The following is a 17,523-nucleotide window of genomic DNA, read 5'->3' as shown; positions in this document are numbered from 1 at the left end:
AGTGCTTAATGGGAAGTTGTAAAAGTGCATTTTGATATGGTCCCAAGTGGCTGGAACCCAGGAATAACATCTAGGAAAGGTTAGACTACAGATATGATCATAGCCACGGTGTAGTGCTTTGAAGGGGTGGGAGGTGGGCAGAGGACCGCAGCTGGAGCTCTAACCTACCACTTCCTCCCTGTGCTATCTGAGGCAAGTCATTTCACCTTTCTGAGCCTCTGTTTCTCCATCTGTCCTTCCTTCATCCACCCATCTATCTATCCACTCACACACCCTCCACCCATCCCCTCCATCTTCCCATCCATCCTCACACATCCTTCCTCCCTCCCTCCATTCACTAAATAAGCATTCATGAAGCCCCTAGTAAGACAAGAGCTGGACCAGAGGCTGGGCCCCATAATTGACGTTTGTTGTTTAGTTGCTAAGTTGTGTCAGACTCTTTGCAACCCCATGGCCTGTAGCCCACCAGGCTCCTCTGTCCATGGGATTTCCACTGGAGCGGGTTGCCATTTTCTTCTTCAGGGGATCTTCCCGACCCAAGGATTGAACTTGCATCTCCTGCATCTCCCACATTGGCAGGGGGATTCTTTACCACTAAGCCACCAGTTCAGTTGCTCAGTCGTGTCTGACTCTCTGCGACCCCATGAACCGCAGCATGCCAGGCCTCCCTGTTCATCACCAATTGCCAGAGTCTACCCCAACCCATGTCTATCCAGTTGGTGATGCCATCCAACCATCTCATCCTCTGTCATCCCCTTCTCCTCCTGCCCTGAATCTTTCCCAGCATCAGGGTCTTTTCCAATGAGTCAGCTCTTCACATCAGGTGGCCAAAGTATTAGAGTTTCAGCTTCGACATCAGTCCTTCCAATGAACACCCAGGACTGAACTCCTTTAGGATGGACTGGTTGGATCTCCTTGCTGTCCAAGGGACTCTCAAGAGTCTTCTCCAACACTACAGTTCAAAACCATCAATTCTTCAGCACTCAGCTTTCTTTACAGTCCAACTCTCACATCTATACATGACTACTGGAAAAACCATAGTCTTGACTAGACGGACCTTTGTTGACAACGTAGTGTCTCTGCTTTTTAATATGCTTTCTAGGTTGGTCATAACTTTCCTTCCAAGGAGTAAGCGTCTTTTAATTTCATGTCTGCGTTCACCATCTGCAGTGATTTTGGAGCCCCAAAAAATAAAGTCAGCCACTGTTTCCCCATCTATTTCCCATGAAGTGATGGGACCAGATGCCATGATCTTAGTTTTCTGAATGTTGAGCTTTAAGCCAACATTTTCACTCTCCTCTTTCATTTTTAGGGAAGCCATAATTGATATTACTGTCATCAATAGAAGGCTAAATTATGAACCATCCTACATAGAATCCTGGGTAGCTGTTAATGGGGCCAGTCTACAGGAATTGAAATGGAGATATATGGTTAAGAGGAAAATAAAAAGATACAGAAGTATGTGTAGTATGCTACCATTTATGTGGATATGCTTTGGAAATTTCTGGAAGGACAGCTAAGAAACAAATACCAGAGATTGCCTATGAGGAGAGAGACTGGGGAGTTAGTAGGGGTGGTAAGGAAGCTTATATATCGTTGTGTTCCTTTTCAGGCTGTTGGAATTTAGTTAATCATGTTTATTTTTTACACTTTTGTTTATGCTTGGCTGCACTGGGTCTCCTTTGCTGCATGGGCTTTCTCTAGCTGCAGCGAGCTGGGGCTGTCTCCTGTCGTGGTGCAGGGGCTTCTTGTTGCAGTGGCTTCTCCTGGAGCAGGGCACAGGCTCTAGAGCGCTCAGGCTCAGTAGCTGTGGCTCGTGGGCTCTAGAGCTCGGGCTTAGTTGCCCCACGGCAGGTAGGATCTTCCCAGACAAGGGACTGAACAGATGTCCCCTGCTTTAGCAGGCGGATTCTTAACCACTGGATTCCTAGGGAAGTCCTGAATTAAAAAAAAAAAAAAAAGTATATCACCTATTTAAATATGAAAAAAATTATTTAAAAAAGACTCAAGTTTCTGAGTAATGATACAGAAAGATAAGGTGAGAGCAGAGAACAGAAGCCACCCGTAATACGTACGGGATCAGGGAAGGGCAGGTGCTCTGGGAGCAGAGATGGCACCTAGGTCAGCCTGAGGGGTCAGGAGTGGGGGTCACCTCCTGCTGATGCTCAAGGCACAGGGGAGCCCCCGATGCTGTCGAGTCTGCCAGAAGGAAACGGGAGGAGAATCACGGCCTCTGAGGCCATCCAGCCTACGCCCAACCTCGTGGCTTGGGAGTAGCTGACCTCCCGAGCCAGTTTGCTTGTTGAAAACAATGCCCACCGCAGAGGGCTGTCGTGAGGATGTAGGGGATTACAAATGTGAGGGCCTGGCCCGAAGTGGGAGAGCAGGGAGCTTCTGTCACTTATACGCTGGGATCTCCCATGGAGGAGTTTACGTGGAGATGCCAAGATTCATGGGATGTCAAGATCTCTAGACTTGAGTTCACCCACAGGGCCATGGTGCCCCCCTGTGGTTCAGACTAGCTGTGTCTGGGCCAAGGACAGTCTCTCGTGGAAGTTCAAACAAAATGTTCTTCTCTTTCAGCTACATGACCATGTATTTTGGGGTTTGGGCTATTGCCGTGGCTGTTTACGAACAGCTTCTGATGTATAGAATTTAGGCTCGGCTCTCAAAGGGTGTAACTGGGACAAAAATGTCTCATTTTAAAAAAGTCACAAAGAACAGTGGTGGGGAATTGCAGGGCGGCCACATATAATGAAGAGACAAGCGCAGCCTAGAGGGACCGTGAATTAAACAGTAGAACACGCCACACGGGGCAACATGACATGGTTCCACCCACCTTCTCTAATTTGAGGCTCTGATGAAGGCCTTGCTCTGTGGCCTTCCCCACAGGGTGCGGGGGAAGGGACTTTGAAGTTCCATGCCCTTCCCCAGAACCCAGAGGAGTTTTGTTTCGTTTTTTTTTTTTAAACAAAGGAGGTATATTTAAGAGAAGACACAGCCAGCCTACGCCTGAACGTCAGGACATCTAACTTTTGAAGTTGGAGATCTGAGTCTTAGCTGGCATTTTGAGGTCATGCTTTCACTGGACCACTGGACCTCCCTCAGTGGGGCTTTGAGCTGCTGTGTGACCCCCCCACCCCCGCCTGTCTACCCTGGGGGCAGATGGGGTGGGCAGGACAGAGATGAGAGGCCTGTTATTTGTCCCTGGGTCAGAGGTGGATGTTTTAAAACTTGAGATCACTGTGTACACACAGACAGTTCAGAATGAACTACTTAAGTATCAGAACTGTGCAGGGTGTGGACCAAAGAGGCTTCTTCCTGGTGGCTTGGTTCAGCGCCTCCACACAACGCCACCCAAGAGGTTCTCACGAGTCAGGTATTGGAACAAACTTATGGCTGCTGGTGGTGGGGGGGACGGGGAAGAGGACAGTTAGGGAGCTTGGGATGGACATGCACACACTGCTATATTTAAATGGATAACCAACGAGGGCCTACTGTATGGCACAGGGAACTCTGATGTTGTGCGGCGGCCTGGACGGGAGAGGGGTGTGAGGGAGTGGACACGTGTATTTGTATGGCTGAGGCCCTCTGCAGTCTACCTGAAGCTATCCCAACACTGTTCACTGGCTATACTCCATTAAATAAAAAGTTAAAAAAAAAGATACTGGAACTGCCTGGCCAGACCTAGAGCAGAACCCTGGGCCTAGAAACTGACATTTAAATCTCATCCCTCAGGCCTCTATCTGTATTTGGTCCACAGCTTTAGGGTAGAGTTCAAGCCAGCATTTCTCAGATTTTAGAAACCAGTGAAGTTACAAAAAGAATCTCTTGGAGTCACTTTGAGTTGTCCACCTGTTATTTTTGTAAAGAACAATGAAGAGTGATGGCCATGTCCTTTCCCCCTCCCCCTTGTTTCAGAAGACATTACTGACGTCGGCTTTGTAAAGACCTCCATGCGTGGCCTTTACCACCCAGTTTGCTTGGAGAGGAGCCTCGGTCATCACCCCATCCAGCATCTGCGAATGAACCCTGTGGGGCTGAAGGCAATCCCGTGACGTGAGGGAGGGACCCAGCGACAAGGCTTTCCAGAGACAGACACTGTCTTACAACATCCTTTATTTATTATATAGATGCAAAATCTGCTTTATGTACAATACTTGTACGTTATTTGGTCCTACCAAATAATCTTACTGAGGCATTCTACTGGTAATCTTCCCCCAAAAGATTCAGGTAAAATTAGATATTGTGCACTTCACGACTACCCAAACCTGAGACTTGGCTATTGATTTCAGCTTTGAGGTCACACACAAATCGAGCTAGACACACGCAAGGTTAAGGCGATGAACGTGAGCTGCAAGAAACCACAGGGTTCAGAACTAGGCTGTGTATTTTGCTTGAGTTAGACTCGCAACGTGAGCAGCGAAGGCTGTGCGGATCTCAGAGCGCTTTTATTGTCGTGCGAGGGCTTCTCCACATCTATGTGACCGCGTGGCTGGGGCGCTGGCAGCCTGTGGGGCCTGAGGCCCCATCACCCGGGGCTCACTTCTCGGCCTCTCCTGTTTTGGGTTCTTGCTTCAGTTTGTAATCAGCCAGGGCGGCCTTGATGGCGTCTTCAGCTAGCACTGCAGGTAACGGAACAAAACACAGCCATGAGTTTCCACCTCTCTAGGAGCTGGGCAGTGGTGCTGGGACGGGCTGGACAGTCACCTCGCCAGGGTGCAGGGCCAGGAGCAAGCTGGCTGCTTCCTCAGCCACTCCCTTGGGGCACCTCTGGGGACAGGCTGCAGGGCACACACCTGGGATTCTGCATTAGCTCCTTCGCCTCTCTCTGGGATAGCGTGAGGGCGGTATACCTAAAGTGTCTGGAGCGCTGGGGGTGGGGTGGGTGGGGAACGACACAACAGATGTTAGTTCTCAGCTGCTCACGTGGAAACTGAGATAACGCAGTGGATGTCGGTGATGCTGGCTAGCATAACTTGGGTCGCATCAGTGTGGGGGTGGGATGGCATTTGCCGGCTCACTCTAGTGATCCCAAGTTTGGCAGCTTTTGTTTTACAGTCGGTATTAAAAGAGAGGGTTTGGGGGAAACAAACATTGAGACAGCTGGAGTGAGGGCTGAGAGCACTGGCTAAAGTTCCAGCGCCCATGAAGGCCTAAAGGCAGGGGTTTCTCTGAAACCACGTGAAATTGTTTACAAGCTACGGCCTTTATTCTCGGGTATTTGAGATTCCAGCTCAAGTGGAAAGAACTTGGGTCTCAGCAGACCTCCGTCCTGGCCCCGGCACTCAGGTCTTGCCCTGTGAGTCCTGCCCTGGCACGAGGCCTGGCTCTCTGCTGATTTTTAACTAATTTGGTCAGTAAACCTCCATCACTTAGTTAGGGCTACCGTGTCGCATTCCCTCCTTCCCCTAGAAGGGTGAGACTTTAAAAGCTTTAGACTGAACGGGAAAGCCAAGTAAAAGCCTTCGCCATCTGGGCTTTCTCTCAGGACAGTGAAGAGGGGGTACTGCACAGCTGGGCTGAGTCATCCCATACACACAGATGCAGACCCCGAGAGTAGCGGCCTCTGGAAAGGAAGTGACAAACCACACGGCAGATGGGATTATGGTGGAAGCCGCATTTTCTCCTGCACCGGTGCCAACTTCACCACGGTGGGGTGAGAACAGCACCGATTCGGAATCAAAGTCTGGGCTTTAGACTCTGGCCCTTCCACGGAGGAGCTGGGAGGCTGGGTGGATTTAACCGGAGTCCGCATTTCCTCCTCTGTGAGGGGGAGGCAATGACATGACTGGAGGACATTCCAAAGTGTCAGAAGTGAGGCCGCGACCAGTTCGGCATGACGTCCAACCCACACCACCTGCCGTGAGACCCTGGGGCCCCGACCTTCTGGAGGCTGTGAAGACAGACTCCCTGGGCTCTAACCCCCAGAGGTTATAAAGGTGGATTCCACGGCCCCAAAGGACTTGCCATTCCCCTGTCCAGATGCATGTGGATGCCATTACAGAGAAGCCCCGTTGCCACCGCCACCCCCAGTCCAAGCCTGTTGGCACGCTGGAGGCGACACGTACTGGAGCAGTGCAGCTTCACGGGCGGCAGGCACAGCTCCTTGGCGATGTCTGTGTTTTTGATGGTCAAGGCTTCCTCCACCTGAAAGGCAGACAGGACAGACGGGCAGTTTTAGTGGTGCTCTGAATGGCGGGCCGAAGCGCAAACACTGCTGGCTGGGGTGAGCCTGGCCTGCAGAGACACGGTCACAGCCAGGAGAGCCCAGGGAGTCGCGGAGGGATCTGCCCAAGGCCAGCAACTCGGGCCTTTTTTCTCCCCTTGGACAAAAGGCATGAGGGAGCTTAGTTCCCCAACCAGGGATTGAACCTGCATTCCCTGCAGTGGAAGCACCATCTTAACCACTTGACCACCAGGAAGTCCCCTCGAGCCTGTTTGTCAAAAGGCAGTGATTTCCTGCTCCGGTACTCTGGCCTGGAAAATCCCATGGACGGAGGAGCCTGGTAGGCTGCAGTCCATGGGGTCGCTAGGAGTCGGACACGACTGAGCGACTTCACTTTCACTTTTCACTTTCATGCATTGGAGAAGGAAATGACAACCCACTCCAGTGTTCTTGCCTGGAGAATCCCAGGGACGGGGGAGCCTGGTGGGCTGCCGTCTATGGGGTCGCACAGAGTCGGACACTACTGAAGTGACTTAGCAGCAGCAGCAGCAGTGATTTCCTGCGTTGGTTGTGTGACTATGAGCTTCTCTGATGTCCATCGATTCTACGAGCTGGATGGTGTCAGGGAGGTGGGCGAGGCCAGGGCCAGCAGCATAGACAGCTCCTGCGAGGAGACCTTGGGGCTCATCCCCTGAGGACTTTTCGCCTCCAGGAGGACTAAAAGGATGCCTGGAGTTTGTCTCAAGCTGAGGGCAGAGCAGGAGGCAGGCCTTTGTGGAACAGGGCCTGCTGCCTTAAGGAAAGCGTTTTCCCAGCCTGTCTCCTAGTCTCCCAAGTCCACTAACTCTACTGAATTAAGCTTCAAGTTCTGTTCCTGCAAACTCAGACGGGAGGCTCTCAAGGTCAGAGAAAGGCCCTCTCCCCACTTTCTGAGGTGCCCTGTCTCCTCACGCCCTCTTCCCCTGAGGATCGTTCTGGACAGATCGGCCGGCACAAGCTAGGTCTTTGCTTCCTGGCCCGGAGGAGCCTGCTGGCCAGGAGGCCCTGAGTCACAGGGGGCTGAAGGCATGTGGCCTGGCAGGCGGCTTGGCTGCAGAGCTGTCCGGCACAGGCCTCCCTGACTCAGCTCGCTGAACTCTGGCTGTTGGGGCTGCAAGGATGAACACCTACAGTCTGGCTTTTCTGAGAGGCTTTAATGAGGACGGGACTTTCGAAAGGCTAGTTTGTTATCTCATGAATCCTTGTAAGCCACCTGCAATCCTTCCTGAAACCGGATGGCAAGAAATAAAACAAACCATGGTACACCCTCCCCCGAGCAGACATAGACTTCTAAGAAATGATAACATCTGTGACCTTGGAGAAAGCCAAAGATTTCTCTCCACTTCTGTTGTGTTCTAGGGTTAGGTGGGGACCTTTTTTTGATTTAGTTAAAACACCACCAAAACCCCCAAGCAAATAAAAATGGTCAACAACAGAAAACCCCAAACTAAAAAAACACTTATGATCATCCATAATTCCCAATGTGGAGAAGAATTTGATAAAAATCTGGGTAAGCAAAATTAAAAAGAAAATTCTTGGAATATTTAGAAAAAAAAATTATAGTGTGTGTGTTTGTTTAAACCCTTCCCTTAACCGAGAGCCAGGTGTGTGGGGATGTGATTTAATTCTAGTTTTCAAGAGCCTTACCGTCTTCCCCTTTACCCATTCGGTGGCTAACGAGCTGGAGGCAATGGCAGAACCACAGCCAAATGTTTTAAACCTGGCGTCCACGATCTTCCCCTTTTCATCCACTTGAATCTAGAAAAGGGGCAGGAGTTAGCAGGGTTCTGGTGCTGCCTGCAGAACCTGGCACTAAGGAGGCCCACAGGGCACTTCCTAAGAGTTTTGGTCCTGCTTTCCATACTTAAAAGTTTGGGCATTGATTACTGAGGCCCCTCTGTTTCAAAGAGTTCAGCAATGAAAAGCTGCAAGCAGGAACAACTATACAGAATTATACGGGCCTAGCTGGCAAAGATCAACCAAAAAAGTATGCCTCCTCCCCAGTCTCCTCCCACTCCCAAGCCTGATTTTTGGCTTCCCAGCTGCTGGGTCAGTATGCATCTTTAAACACTGTGAGAGTTGGCAATAAAGGTCACTGGTTAGTGCTTTTTCCTTTGATATCAAACTGCATGTAGTGCGCTCCCTCCTGCCTTCTTTCTGTTTTCCAAGATAGGCATGAAGCCATCTGGCCAGCTTCCCACCACGGTGACAAAGGAGATGTGGAGAAAGCTATGGTTTACCATAGCGCCAGGCGCTTCCAACGTGGGGGCAGGGAGAATTTGATCTATTGCATTTTCTGTCCCTCTGGGGATTGCTAACTTATAGCAGTGAGTATGAACCTGAGATCCGTTTATTCTGTCAGAAGGGGTCAGCACAGTTTACCAGTAGGACTAGGATTCAGCCCTGACTGGAATCATTTATAACACTGACTTATCCCACCTCACAGGAATCAAGATGGGGACCAGAGGCAATGCTGGACATGTAAATGCTCTGTCAACTACGGAGCACTGTACAATCAAAGGGATCACCGTTACCACCAGTAAAGATGGAAACCAGGGATACCTGTAATTTCATGACATCACCACACGCTGGAGCCCCCACCAATCCAGTCCCAACATTTTTAGATGTCTTGTCAAGGGACCCCACGTTCCGGGGATTTTCATAATGATCAACAACCTGAAATGAGACAGTGAAGAGAAATCACAGTCACTCTTTTTTGCTGTTGGTCTCCCCGACTTTGATGGCAAGCTCCTTCAAGTCAGCAAGCTGGACCTGGCAGGCCATCACTAAATACCAAATTTCACTTGGGTAGGATTTAAGAGATATGGGGATCCTGGAGAAAAATCAGCAAAATCATGTTTTAATTCTGTGGGGTTTTGAACCACAAATAATTACTTGACCTCTAACCACCCAAGTCACAGAGTTGGGCTCAAACAGCACTTTTGTAATTTTGGAAGAAAATCCATTCTCAAAAGAATGATGGCTATTCAAAAACCCCATACGTATGTATGGTCCAGAAAGGGAAGGACTTCCCAGAAGCCTTCAGGAGATTGTTACAGGAGGAACAAGGCCGTTTGTGTGCGGTGATAAATACCAACCATGACTGTATTTTGGGGCCTTGAAATCTGCGGTGCCGCAGCGCGCCCTGGTGGCGGAAAGGCTGCGAGGCCAGGTGTACAGTCAACAGCGAGGCCAGGTGTACAGTCAACAATAAACAGCCCCGGGCCCGCGGGGAGTGAGGTCTGTGCGCAAAGGCGTGCAAGCCAGACCAGAGGAGACTTCTATTCAAACTGGCACACGCGAGGCTTTAAAAACCTTGCGGTTTGCTTCCCAGTTAGTCGTTAAGTATTCCGAGCTTCCAGTCCCCTTCCCCCGACCTATCCGACCATGGATTTTGACTTCCAAGTCCAAGGATCTGTAAGATAATATCCAATCTGGACTTTCTGCCCCGGGGTTGATTTACCGCATTCTTTTTTTAGTTAACCGGTTCCCGAGTGAGACACGTCTCATGTTTACGGAAGCCCCCGGAAGGTATGGGCTGCCAACTACCTAACCTGTCTCTTAACTCACAGCGTCCCCCCACCCCCAAACCAAACCAAAACAAACACAAAAACGTGACGACTGTTGGTTACACGTCCGTGTCCACTCGGAGGCTCTGAGCTCCTGCAACGGTAACATCAACCCTCAGTGGCCTCCCTGTGCCAAGCGCCCTGCCCAGGACTCCGCAGGCAATGGTCTCGCATACGGGGGCGCTGCCCAGACCCCATCTGACGAGCGCGGGGCAGTGACTTGCCCAAGGTCACTCGGCCAGAGCAGTGGTTTTGGCTGAAGCCGGGGCCCGCGCCGCTGTGTGTCCGGCTGGCCCGGACGGAGCAGGACTCTGCTTCCTGGGCAGTCGAGAGGTTTAAAGAGTGGATGGATGCTTCAGGGTTAGGGCAGCGGCCGCTAGGCTAGCGGGAGCTGTCGTTCTTGTTTCAGGCGCGGTTAGTTGCCCCAGCGCAGCGATGGAAAGTCATTCGAGGCGGCATCTTGAGAGGAAGGCCCCTCCATCCGGGGTTGGGGGCGGCCAGGGCCCTGGGCTACAGTCGGGGTTCCAGGGCCGCGCAGAGCCGGGAGGGCCATTAGGCTGGGCCTCCGCTAGGACCCCTAAGTCCTCTCGGTGGTCCTCGCACTCCCTCCCCGCCCCCGCCCGGTGCGGAACCCCTGGCCGCTCTTACCTTCTTGTGATAGAGCCGAGCGGGCGCTGACAGCTCCCGGGCGGGCAGGCGCGGGGCCCGGAGCAACAGGTCCGATGCCGCCCGCCTCAGACGGCCCACTCCAGCCGCCGCCATCTTGCGGGCTTGCGCTTGCGCAGGTGGAGCGCGCGACCGAGGGAAGGGGCGCGTGCGCGAGTCGGCTCCCAGCTGGGAGCGCGCACCCTCTAACGTCCCGGAGACCTTGCGCCTGCGCCTTTCCGCTGCGTTCACGTGTTCGCGTTTTGTTCCCGGGGCGCGGAGCCCAAAGGTTTGAAATCGCTTGAGGGCTGGTCCACCGATCTGGGTTCTGAATCTTGAGGATCCTTGAGCTGGAAATCGGGACCCAGCTTTGCGTTCATAAAGCAGCCCCCCGCCCCCCACCGCGGGAATTCGGCGCAGGGGATCAACCAGCCCACCGTTCTTGGCTCTATTTTGCAGCTTAGGATTTTGAGGATCAGAACGGTTTAGTAACTTGCCCTAGGTTGCCCAGAGGGGCCCAGTTGGGATTCTGACTCGAACAGTCCTTAGTTAGAATCTCGTTTCTGCTCCTAACTGGCTGTGTGCTCCTAGGTGAAAGCGTCTTTGTAAACCTCGATCTTTTTTGTACTAATTCAAGGACAGTTCTTCATCCATTGAGCAAATCTGTGTTGAGTATCTACTTTTTGTCAGGGTGCTTTGGGAAAACAACCAAAAACGACACAATTAAGCTTGCTAATGAGGAAGCAAGGCAATAAATAGACCCACCAAGGCTTTTCTACCTCTGAAGTGAGAAGCTTAACTAAAGGAAAGAATGCTTTACTCTGATTTTAAAAAGTGTATATGTTTATGTTTCTATTAAAAAACAAACTGGCACAGATTAAATCACAAGATATAGCAATGAAGAGATTCTAAGTAAATGTTTATTAATGTAATTTATTGATACTGGTTTGCAGAATATGATCCTATAAAATCAAAACTCCCGTGTGTTTAAGTGCTAGGCGCCAGGCATTAGATAAAGGGAAGGAATCTCTGGGAAATGAGTTATTCTCATGAATGGTGCAATCGATCCCTCCCCGAGGACCTAAGGCTTTTCTGCGCGTTTGAGGCTCAGTTGCTGGGGAGACAGAATCACGCGCCAGGTCAGACTAGGTGGTAAGGTAGTTATTCAAAGAATCATTTTTGACCTTCTCAAGATGGCGCCAAAACCTTAACTATAACCATCACGCTCACTCCGCGGCTGCCTCTATGGCTTCCACTTCCTGCCTAAGGACCCAACTGCTGTCCGACGTTGTGCCGGAATGCATGCCCTGCTGGTGAGCACTTTTTTCCTGAACAATAACTACTGAAAGTACATAAAATAACATGGATCTCGTGTATTTCGAGATTTCCATGTCATCCGAGGCGCAGAGTTTCTCTTCAGGTGGCAGAAGAGCGGGATTTTGACCAGGCGCGCGCCGCGGGCAGCTCTTACTACTGCGGGTCTTTGGCGGCCAAGTGAGGACCCGGGAGTCTCTGGAAGTCCAAGATGGCGACGGCGGCCGCAGCATCGGCTTCTGAAGCGGAGGCTGAGCCCAAGGCCGGGCCCGAGGCCGAGGGAGAGGAGGATGAGGCTAAGGCGGCTCGGGCGAGGAGGAAGGTGTTATCGCGGGCCGTGGCCGCCGCGACGTACAAGACCACGGGGCCAGAGTGGGACCAGCAGGAGGAAGGCGTCAGTGAGAGCGATGGAGATGAGGAGTACGCCATGGCTTCCTCGGCCGAGAGCTCCCCCGGGGAGTACGAGTGGGGGTACGACGAAGAGGAGAAAAACCAGCTGGAGATAGAGCGGCTGGAGGAGCAGGTGGGCGCGGGGGTGGGCTGCGGCGGCGGGCTCTCTCCCTCGGGTTCCCAGGCCCCGGCCCACCTCCCTGGTCCACGGAGGTAATAAAAAGCGCCAAGGCCTCCAAACCGCGGATGTCCAGCGCGTCTCAGGTCGTTGGAGCGCTTACTGCTCGGCAGAGGATAACGCTCAAGCGTTATCCTATTGAACCCTCGCCAGACCCCGTTTTGTGGGAGGACCCTGAGGCTCCTGGTGGAGGGAGTTCTCTTGCTCACCATTACACTTCCTGCAAGTGGCGAGTCAGGCTTTGAACTTTGAATTAACTCCTCAACTCCCGCGCTTAGCCATACCGCTCAACTGTGTCCAGGCCTAGAAATAAGATTCGTTTCCTCCAAGAAGAGTTATTTGCCTGTAGGAATGACGAAGATAAGGAGCTCTGGCGTGGTAGGGAAAATAGTGACCGTGACGGTGATAATAGAAACGGAATGGCGTCTGGAGGCTAAGGCCCCAGTTCTAGCTCTTCCATACCTGTGTGCGCTCAGGCCAGTATTTTAACGTCTCTCATCCTCCACTCTATAAACTGGAACAAATGGTTCCCGCCCAGAGAATTGTTGTAACGGTAATCAGAGCTCGGGGCCTGGCAATAGTAGCTATGTGATTTCTAACCTGTAACCTTAGGAGGTACAGGTGGTGGTGTCTCCTATGTAGTCCAGGATCCCAGCAGGAAATAGGCAGCACATTCAAGTTAGGAGAGTTTGGAGTAAAGGCTCATAAAGAGCCTGGGCCTCCCAGCTGGCTCAGTGGTGAAGAATCTGCCTGCCAGTGTAGGAGACATGGATTTGATCTTTGGGTTGGGAGGATCCCCTGGAGAAGGAAATGGCAACCCACTCCAGTGTTCTTGCCTGAGAAATCCCATGGACAGAGGAGCCTGCTGGGCTGCTGTCCGTGGGGTTGCAAAGAGTCGGACAAGACTGGGCACAGCATAGCAATGGCGAGGCTACTGAGTCTAGGGCAGGGAAGTCAGGAGCAAAGGTTTGGTTCCCCAGAGCTAGTAGTAGCAGGACCTTTACATGTCCACCTGTAGTCCTGTAGAGGTGATGGGAGCGACTGATTTTCTAGATACTTTGTGGAGAGGATCCCTGAGAGGAGTTGAGATATTTGTTCCAGGGAGGTAGCCCCTGTTTCCCATCATGGAGTGGGGTGGGCAAGAAGTACCTTGACCTACCTCTGTGCCTTGCTTCCACATGGCCTCCTGGGCAAACCCTGCTGGAAGCCAGAGACCCGGAGACCCCATGGATGTGGTCCAGACGGTGGGTCCCAGGACAGGGAGGGGAGAGAGTGGAGTACACTTGGAGGGGAAAAGATAGAGCTCCGTCTCGTTTTACAGACAGGACACTGAGGCTCAAAAGGACTGATGAAATGATTTGGTCAGAGTCAGGCCTAAGGGCATTTGAACCTTTCAAGGTTGTCTGTAGACCGAATGCCATAGGGGCTATGAAAGCACTTAGTGATGTGAGGTTGGTAGCCTGGGTTTCTCAGTTAACTTGGCTGGGTGTGAAATTCCTTATAATGTTCTCTCTGGCGGTGATGTGCCTGTTAAGTTGTGAAATAGTTACATCTTCTCTTGGTATATCTGTCTCATTTGTCATCCCATCTGAACCAGCCAGGGGTAGGCAGGTGGTTACTGTTTCTGCCTTTTATAAACGAGCACGCTGAAGTCCATCCATTCTCTGCCTCATTCAGCAGTTGCAGTGTGATGTGAGGTGGCAGGCCGCCTGTGACTGTCCTGGTGGCAGTCTGTTGCTCTGGCCTCGGGCCTTTCACTGAGCCCTTAGCTTGCTCAGTCGGGCAAATAGGATTACCTGCTGAGGGGAAAGGTAGGCTCTGGAGCAGAGGGATTAAGTCCTCAGTGCGGGTGCGCTGCTCACTGGAGTGGAGGCCGGGTCAGTGCAGAGGTCTCCTGGCCACTGGTGGTGTGCACTTGCCGGCCCTGCCTCAGGCCACCACACAGGACAGCATCCGGCAGGCGACGGTGACCTGAAGAGCCACTGCTTTATCCTCTTCCTGGGCTCCAGAAGTGGGCTTTTCCAGTTTTTCCAAAACTCCCTCCCACGCCTGCCTAATCCCAGCCTCTAGTTCTTGCTGTAACGACTCTCCTGGTGGAGCGTGATGGTCAGTAACTTCCAGAGAGGCCCGCGAAGCGCTCGGCCTTGTTGTATTTGAATTCCGCTTCTCACCCCAAGTGTTTTTATGAAACCTCGTAGTCAGCTGTGAAATCTGTCCTGATAACAGAAGCAGAGACGTCCCACTGTGTGTGTGGTCGTGGCTGGAACTAGGAGTGGCGCCTCGTGGTCCCTTCCCGTGATTGGGCCGAGCGCGGTCTCCGCCAGGCGCCTCTGTCACCTCCATCCCCCGGCCAGGTCCAGGTCGTGCTGGCAGGGACTGACAAAGCCTGTTGCACGATGGCTAGGCTTCCTCTTTCTTTGAAGGGTCCTTTGTCCTCGGCGATGTTCTGAGACCGGACTAGATCGGCACGTGTGCTTGTTTGTCAGCTCTGGTTGAACTCTCTGAAAGTTCTCTTAAATGCATGTCATTGTGTATTAAAGTACATACTCCCAGAGTGCCTCTCCATATACAGTATCTTCATCATTTGGGCCTAAAAATCAGAAATTTAGACCGAAAAGCACCCTAGAGACATTTCTTCAGTGGGTTTTGTACATTTCAATGCTGACCTCCCTGTGGTGGTCATAGGAGGGCTTGTGTAGATGTTACTCCCAGGATTCCCCACCCCTTCGTGCCCAGAGAACACATTCAGACCCAGGTGAGTTGGCGTGATGGGGTGACCTGGAGAGCCATGCCCACGCCTTCATGAGGACAGTGCACCGCTCACCATCTTCTCTTCTTTCACTGTTGTTACTTGTGTGACACGCTTGAATGTTGATTTTGAGACGTTGCTGTGTCACGGGAGCCCACTTGAGATCCAGAGGTGCACTCTAGTGCCTTCCAGTACAGATGGGGAAACAGAACTGGTGGATGTTAGAACACTTGTGTCCTGACCGCATTCTGACCTTTTTCAGTCCCTCATGTAATCATGGGGTGGGTTCAGCCTGTCAAGTTTTATCAGTCATGAGCAGGAAAACATTGCTTAAAGATTCTTCTAAAAAATTACGGGTCGTGGGCTTATGTGTTATTGATTCTTTATTATCTGTTTGCATGTAATTTAAAAAAACATGTTTTTATTTATTTGATTGTGCTGGGTCGTAGTTGCAGCGTGCGGGGTCCGTGGGATCTTCTTGTTTTAGCTGCCGCCTATGAGGTCCCGTTCCCTGACCAGGGATTGAACCTGGGCCCCCTGCACTGGGAGCGAGGAGTCTTAGCCACTGGGCCACCAAGTCCCTATTTATGTGTGACTTGACCTATACGGGGCAGTTCACATCTATAAATTGTAAAGGGTGGTAAAGAGGTGCGCACCCTTGCTCTGCCCCTCACTCTCAGGGTGGGGACTTCATCAGTGATGCTGCCGGTCTGGACGGCCTCTCCCGCTTCCCACTGCCCAGCCTCGATCCTCACCGCTGCCCCACACCCCCAAACCCAGGTGACTGCTTTCTTGAACCTGATGGACTTGTGCTCCCTTCTCTTTTAAAATGTATAATTTTATCCACTAAATATGCTGCCGGGAGCAGATACTGTCTGCTTTTGTTTGTTTTTGAGCTTTTAAGGAAGCATATCATGCAGTAGGTAACCTGGGAGTGCTTTCCACTCAGGTGTGTTTCTAAGATTCCACCATGTTCCTTCTAGTTATCCATCTCGACTGCTGTGTATTCAGTACACCAGGGTGTGAGCAGCACACAGCTTATCGGGTGTTCTGGCATTTGAATTGCCTGCAGTTTTTCCCCTAATACAGACTAGCTACAGGGAACATTGTTACTGGTAAACTGCCGCTCTTGAAGCTGTGTAAGAGTCAGTATTGTTCAAACTGGGGTCATGGTCATGGCTCGTGAGTTCACTTCAGTGGATACTCCAGTGTCCCTCCGATACACTTTCTGTGTGTGGGGGTCTGTTTCTAGGCACTCTCTAGTGTTCTGTTGGTCACTTTGTCCTGTGTCTGTTCCGTGGTCCAACTCATTACCTGCTGAGACAGATCCTCTTACCTGCAGTTTAATGCAATAGCTAGTGTCTAGATTACTAAGAGTGTATTGTCAGATGGCAGTGTTAGTTGAATGAATTATCATTCATCTGTCGTCTCTGGAGAGGGAAATATTTATTGCTGAAATGTTGTGGCAGATGTTGGAAGAGTAGACACTAATCTAGTCTCAGTGTGTAGACTTTAGAAAAAATCTACTGATTTGGCCGTGCTGGGTTTTCGTTGCCGCGAGCGGGTTTTCTCTGGTTACCGGGGCTCCTTGCTGGTCACGGTGGTCTTGGCGCCGTGGCTCGGTAGTTGTGGTGCTTGGGTTTAGTTGCCTCTCGGTATGTGGGACCTTCCTGGACTAGGGATCAAACCCGTGTCCCCTGCATTGGCAGGCAGGTTCTTAACCACTGAACCGCCAGGGAAGTCCCTAGACTTTTTTTTAAAAATTATTTGTCTGGCTGCACTGGGTCTTAGTTGAGGCATGTGGGGTCTAGTTCCCTGACCAGGGATCAAACCCGAGCCCCCTGCATTGGGAGCAGAGTCTTCACTGCTGGACCACCAAGGAGGTCCCTTGGTGTATAGACCTAATGTGACCTCATACCCTCACTCATTTGAAAGCTTTTTTAAAAAATTAAACTTCGTTTTGAGGCAATTGTAGGTTTCCTTGCAGTTCCAAGAAATAATATAGACAGATCCTATGTACCCTTTATCCAGTTTACCCCAGTGGTGAACTAGAGTACAGTTTCACAGCCCTCGTATTGACGTTGCCAGAGTCAATACACGGATGGGCTCTGTCACCTCAGGTCCCTCCTCCAGCCCAGATAGAGCCACAGCCTGACCCCTGACACGCACTAACCTGATCCCTACTCCTATAGTTTTATTATTTCAGGAATATTATGTAAGTGGAGTACTATAGTAGGCAACCTTTGGGGAGGAGCTACTTTCACTCAGCACAGTTCCCTCAAGATTTATCCAAGTTGGGTGTGTATATTAGTTGGTTCCTTTTTATAGCTGAGTAGTTTTCCATAGTGTGGGTGTTCCATGGTTCATTTACCCACTCACCCATTGAAGGATCTCTGAGTTCTTTCCAGATGTGGTTGTTAGGAGTACAGCCATTATGCACAGTCCTACATGGGTGTTTGTGTGAACCTAG

At 51.3% G+C, this 17,523-nt stretch overlaps 2 protein-coding genes across 3 annotated transcripts in view; one reads left to right on the top strand and one right to left on the bottom strand.

The window, feature by feature from the left end:
• Positions 1-4,099: 4,099 nt before the first annotated feature.
• On the bottom strand, positions 4,100-10,597 carry ISCU (iron-sulfur cluster assembly enzyme). Its single transcript, XM_043901535.1, has 5 exons — positions 10,426-10,597; positions 8,771-8,884; positions 7,856-7,966; positions 6,072-6,150; positions 4,100-4,625 (listed from the first exon to the last, which is right to left on the bottom strand). The coding sequence occupies exons 1-5, from the start codon at positions 10,537-10,539 to the stop codon at positions 4,543-4,545; spliced, it is 501 nt and encodes a 166-aa protein (XP_043757470.1). The 5' UTR covers positions 10,540-10,597; the 3' UTR covers positions 4,100-4,542.
• A 1,317-nt stretch (positions 10,598-11,914) lies between these two features.
• The window catches only part of SART3 (spliceosome associated factor 3, U4/U6 recycling protein), a 39,482-nt gene continuing 33,873 nt past the window's right edge, over positions 11,915-17,523 (top strand). The window contains exon 1 of one of the 2 annotated variants that reach the window (XM_043901531.1): positions 11,915-12,259. In XM_043901531.1, coding sequence (XP_043757466.1) covers positions 11,948-12,259 — 312 coding nt within the window. In that variant the 5' untranslated portion in view covers positions 11,915-11,947. The remainder of the gene's footprint in view (positions 12,260-17,523) is intronic. The other variant, XM_043901532.1, reaches the window with a different exon arrangement.

Source organism: Cervus elaphus, chromosome 5, assembly GCF_910594005.1.
Source record: "Cervus elaphus chromosome 5, mCerEla1.1, whole genome shotgun sequence".
In the NCBI taxonomy this organism is placed as follows: domain Eukaryota; kingdom Metazoa; phylum Chordata; class Mammalia; order Artiodactyla; family Cervidae; genus Cervus; species Cervus elaphus.
Note: the sequence above shows the minus strand (reverse complement) of the source record. Positions and strands in the feature narration are given on the sequence as shown.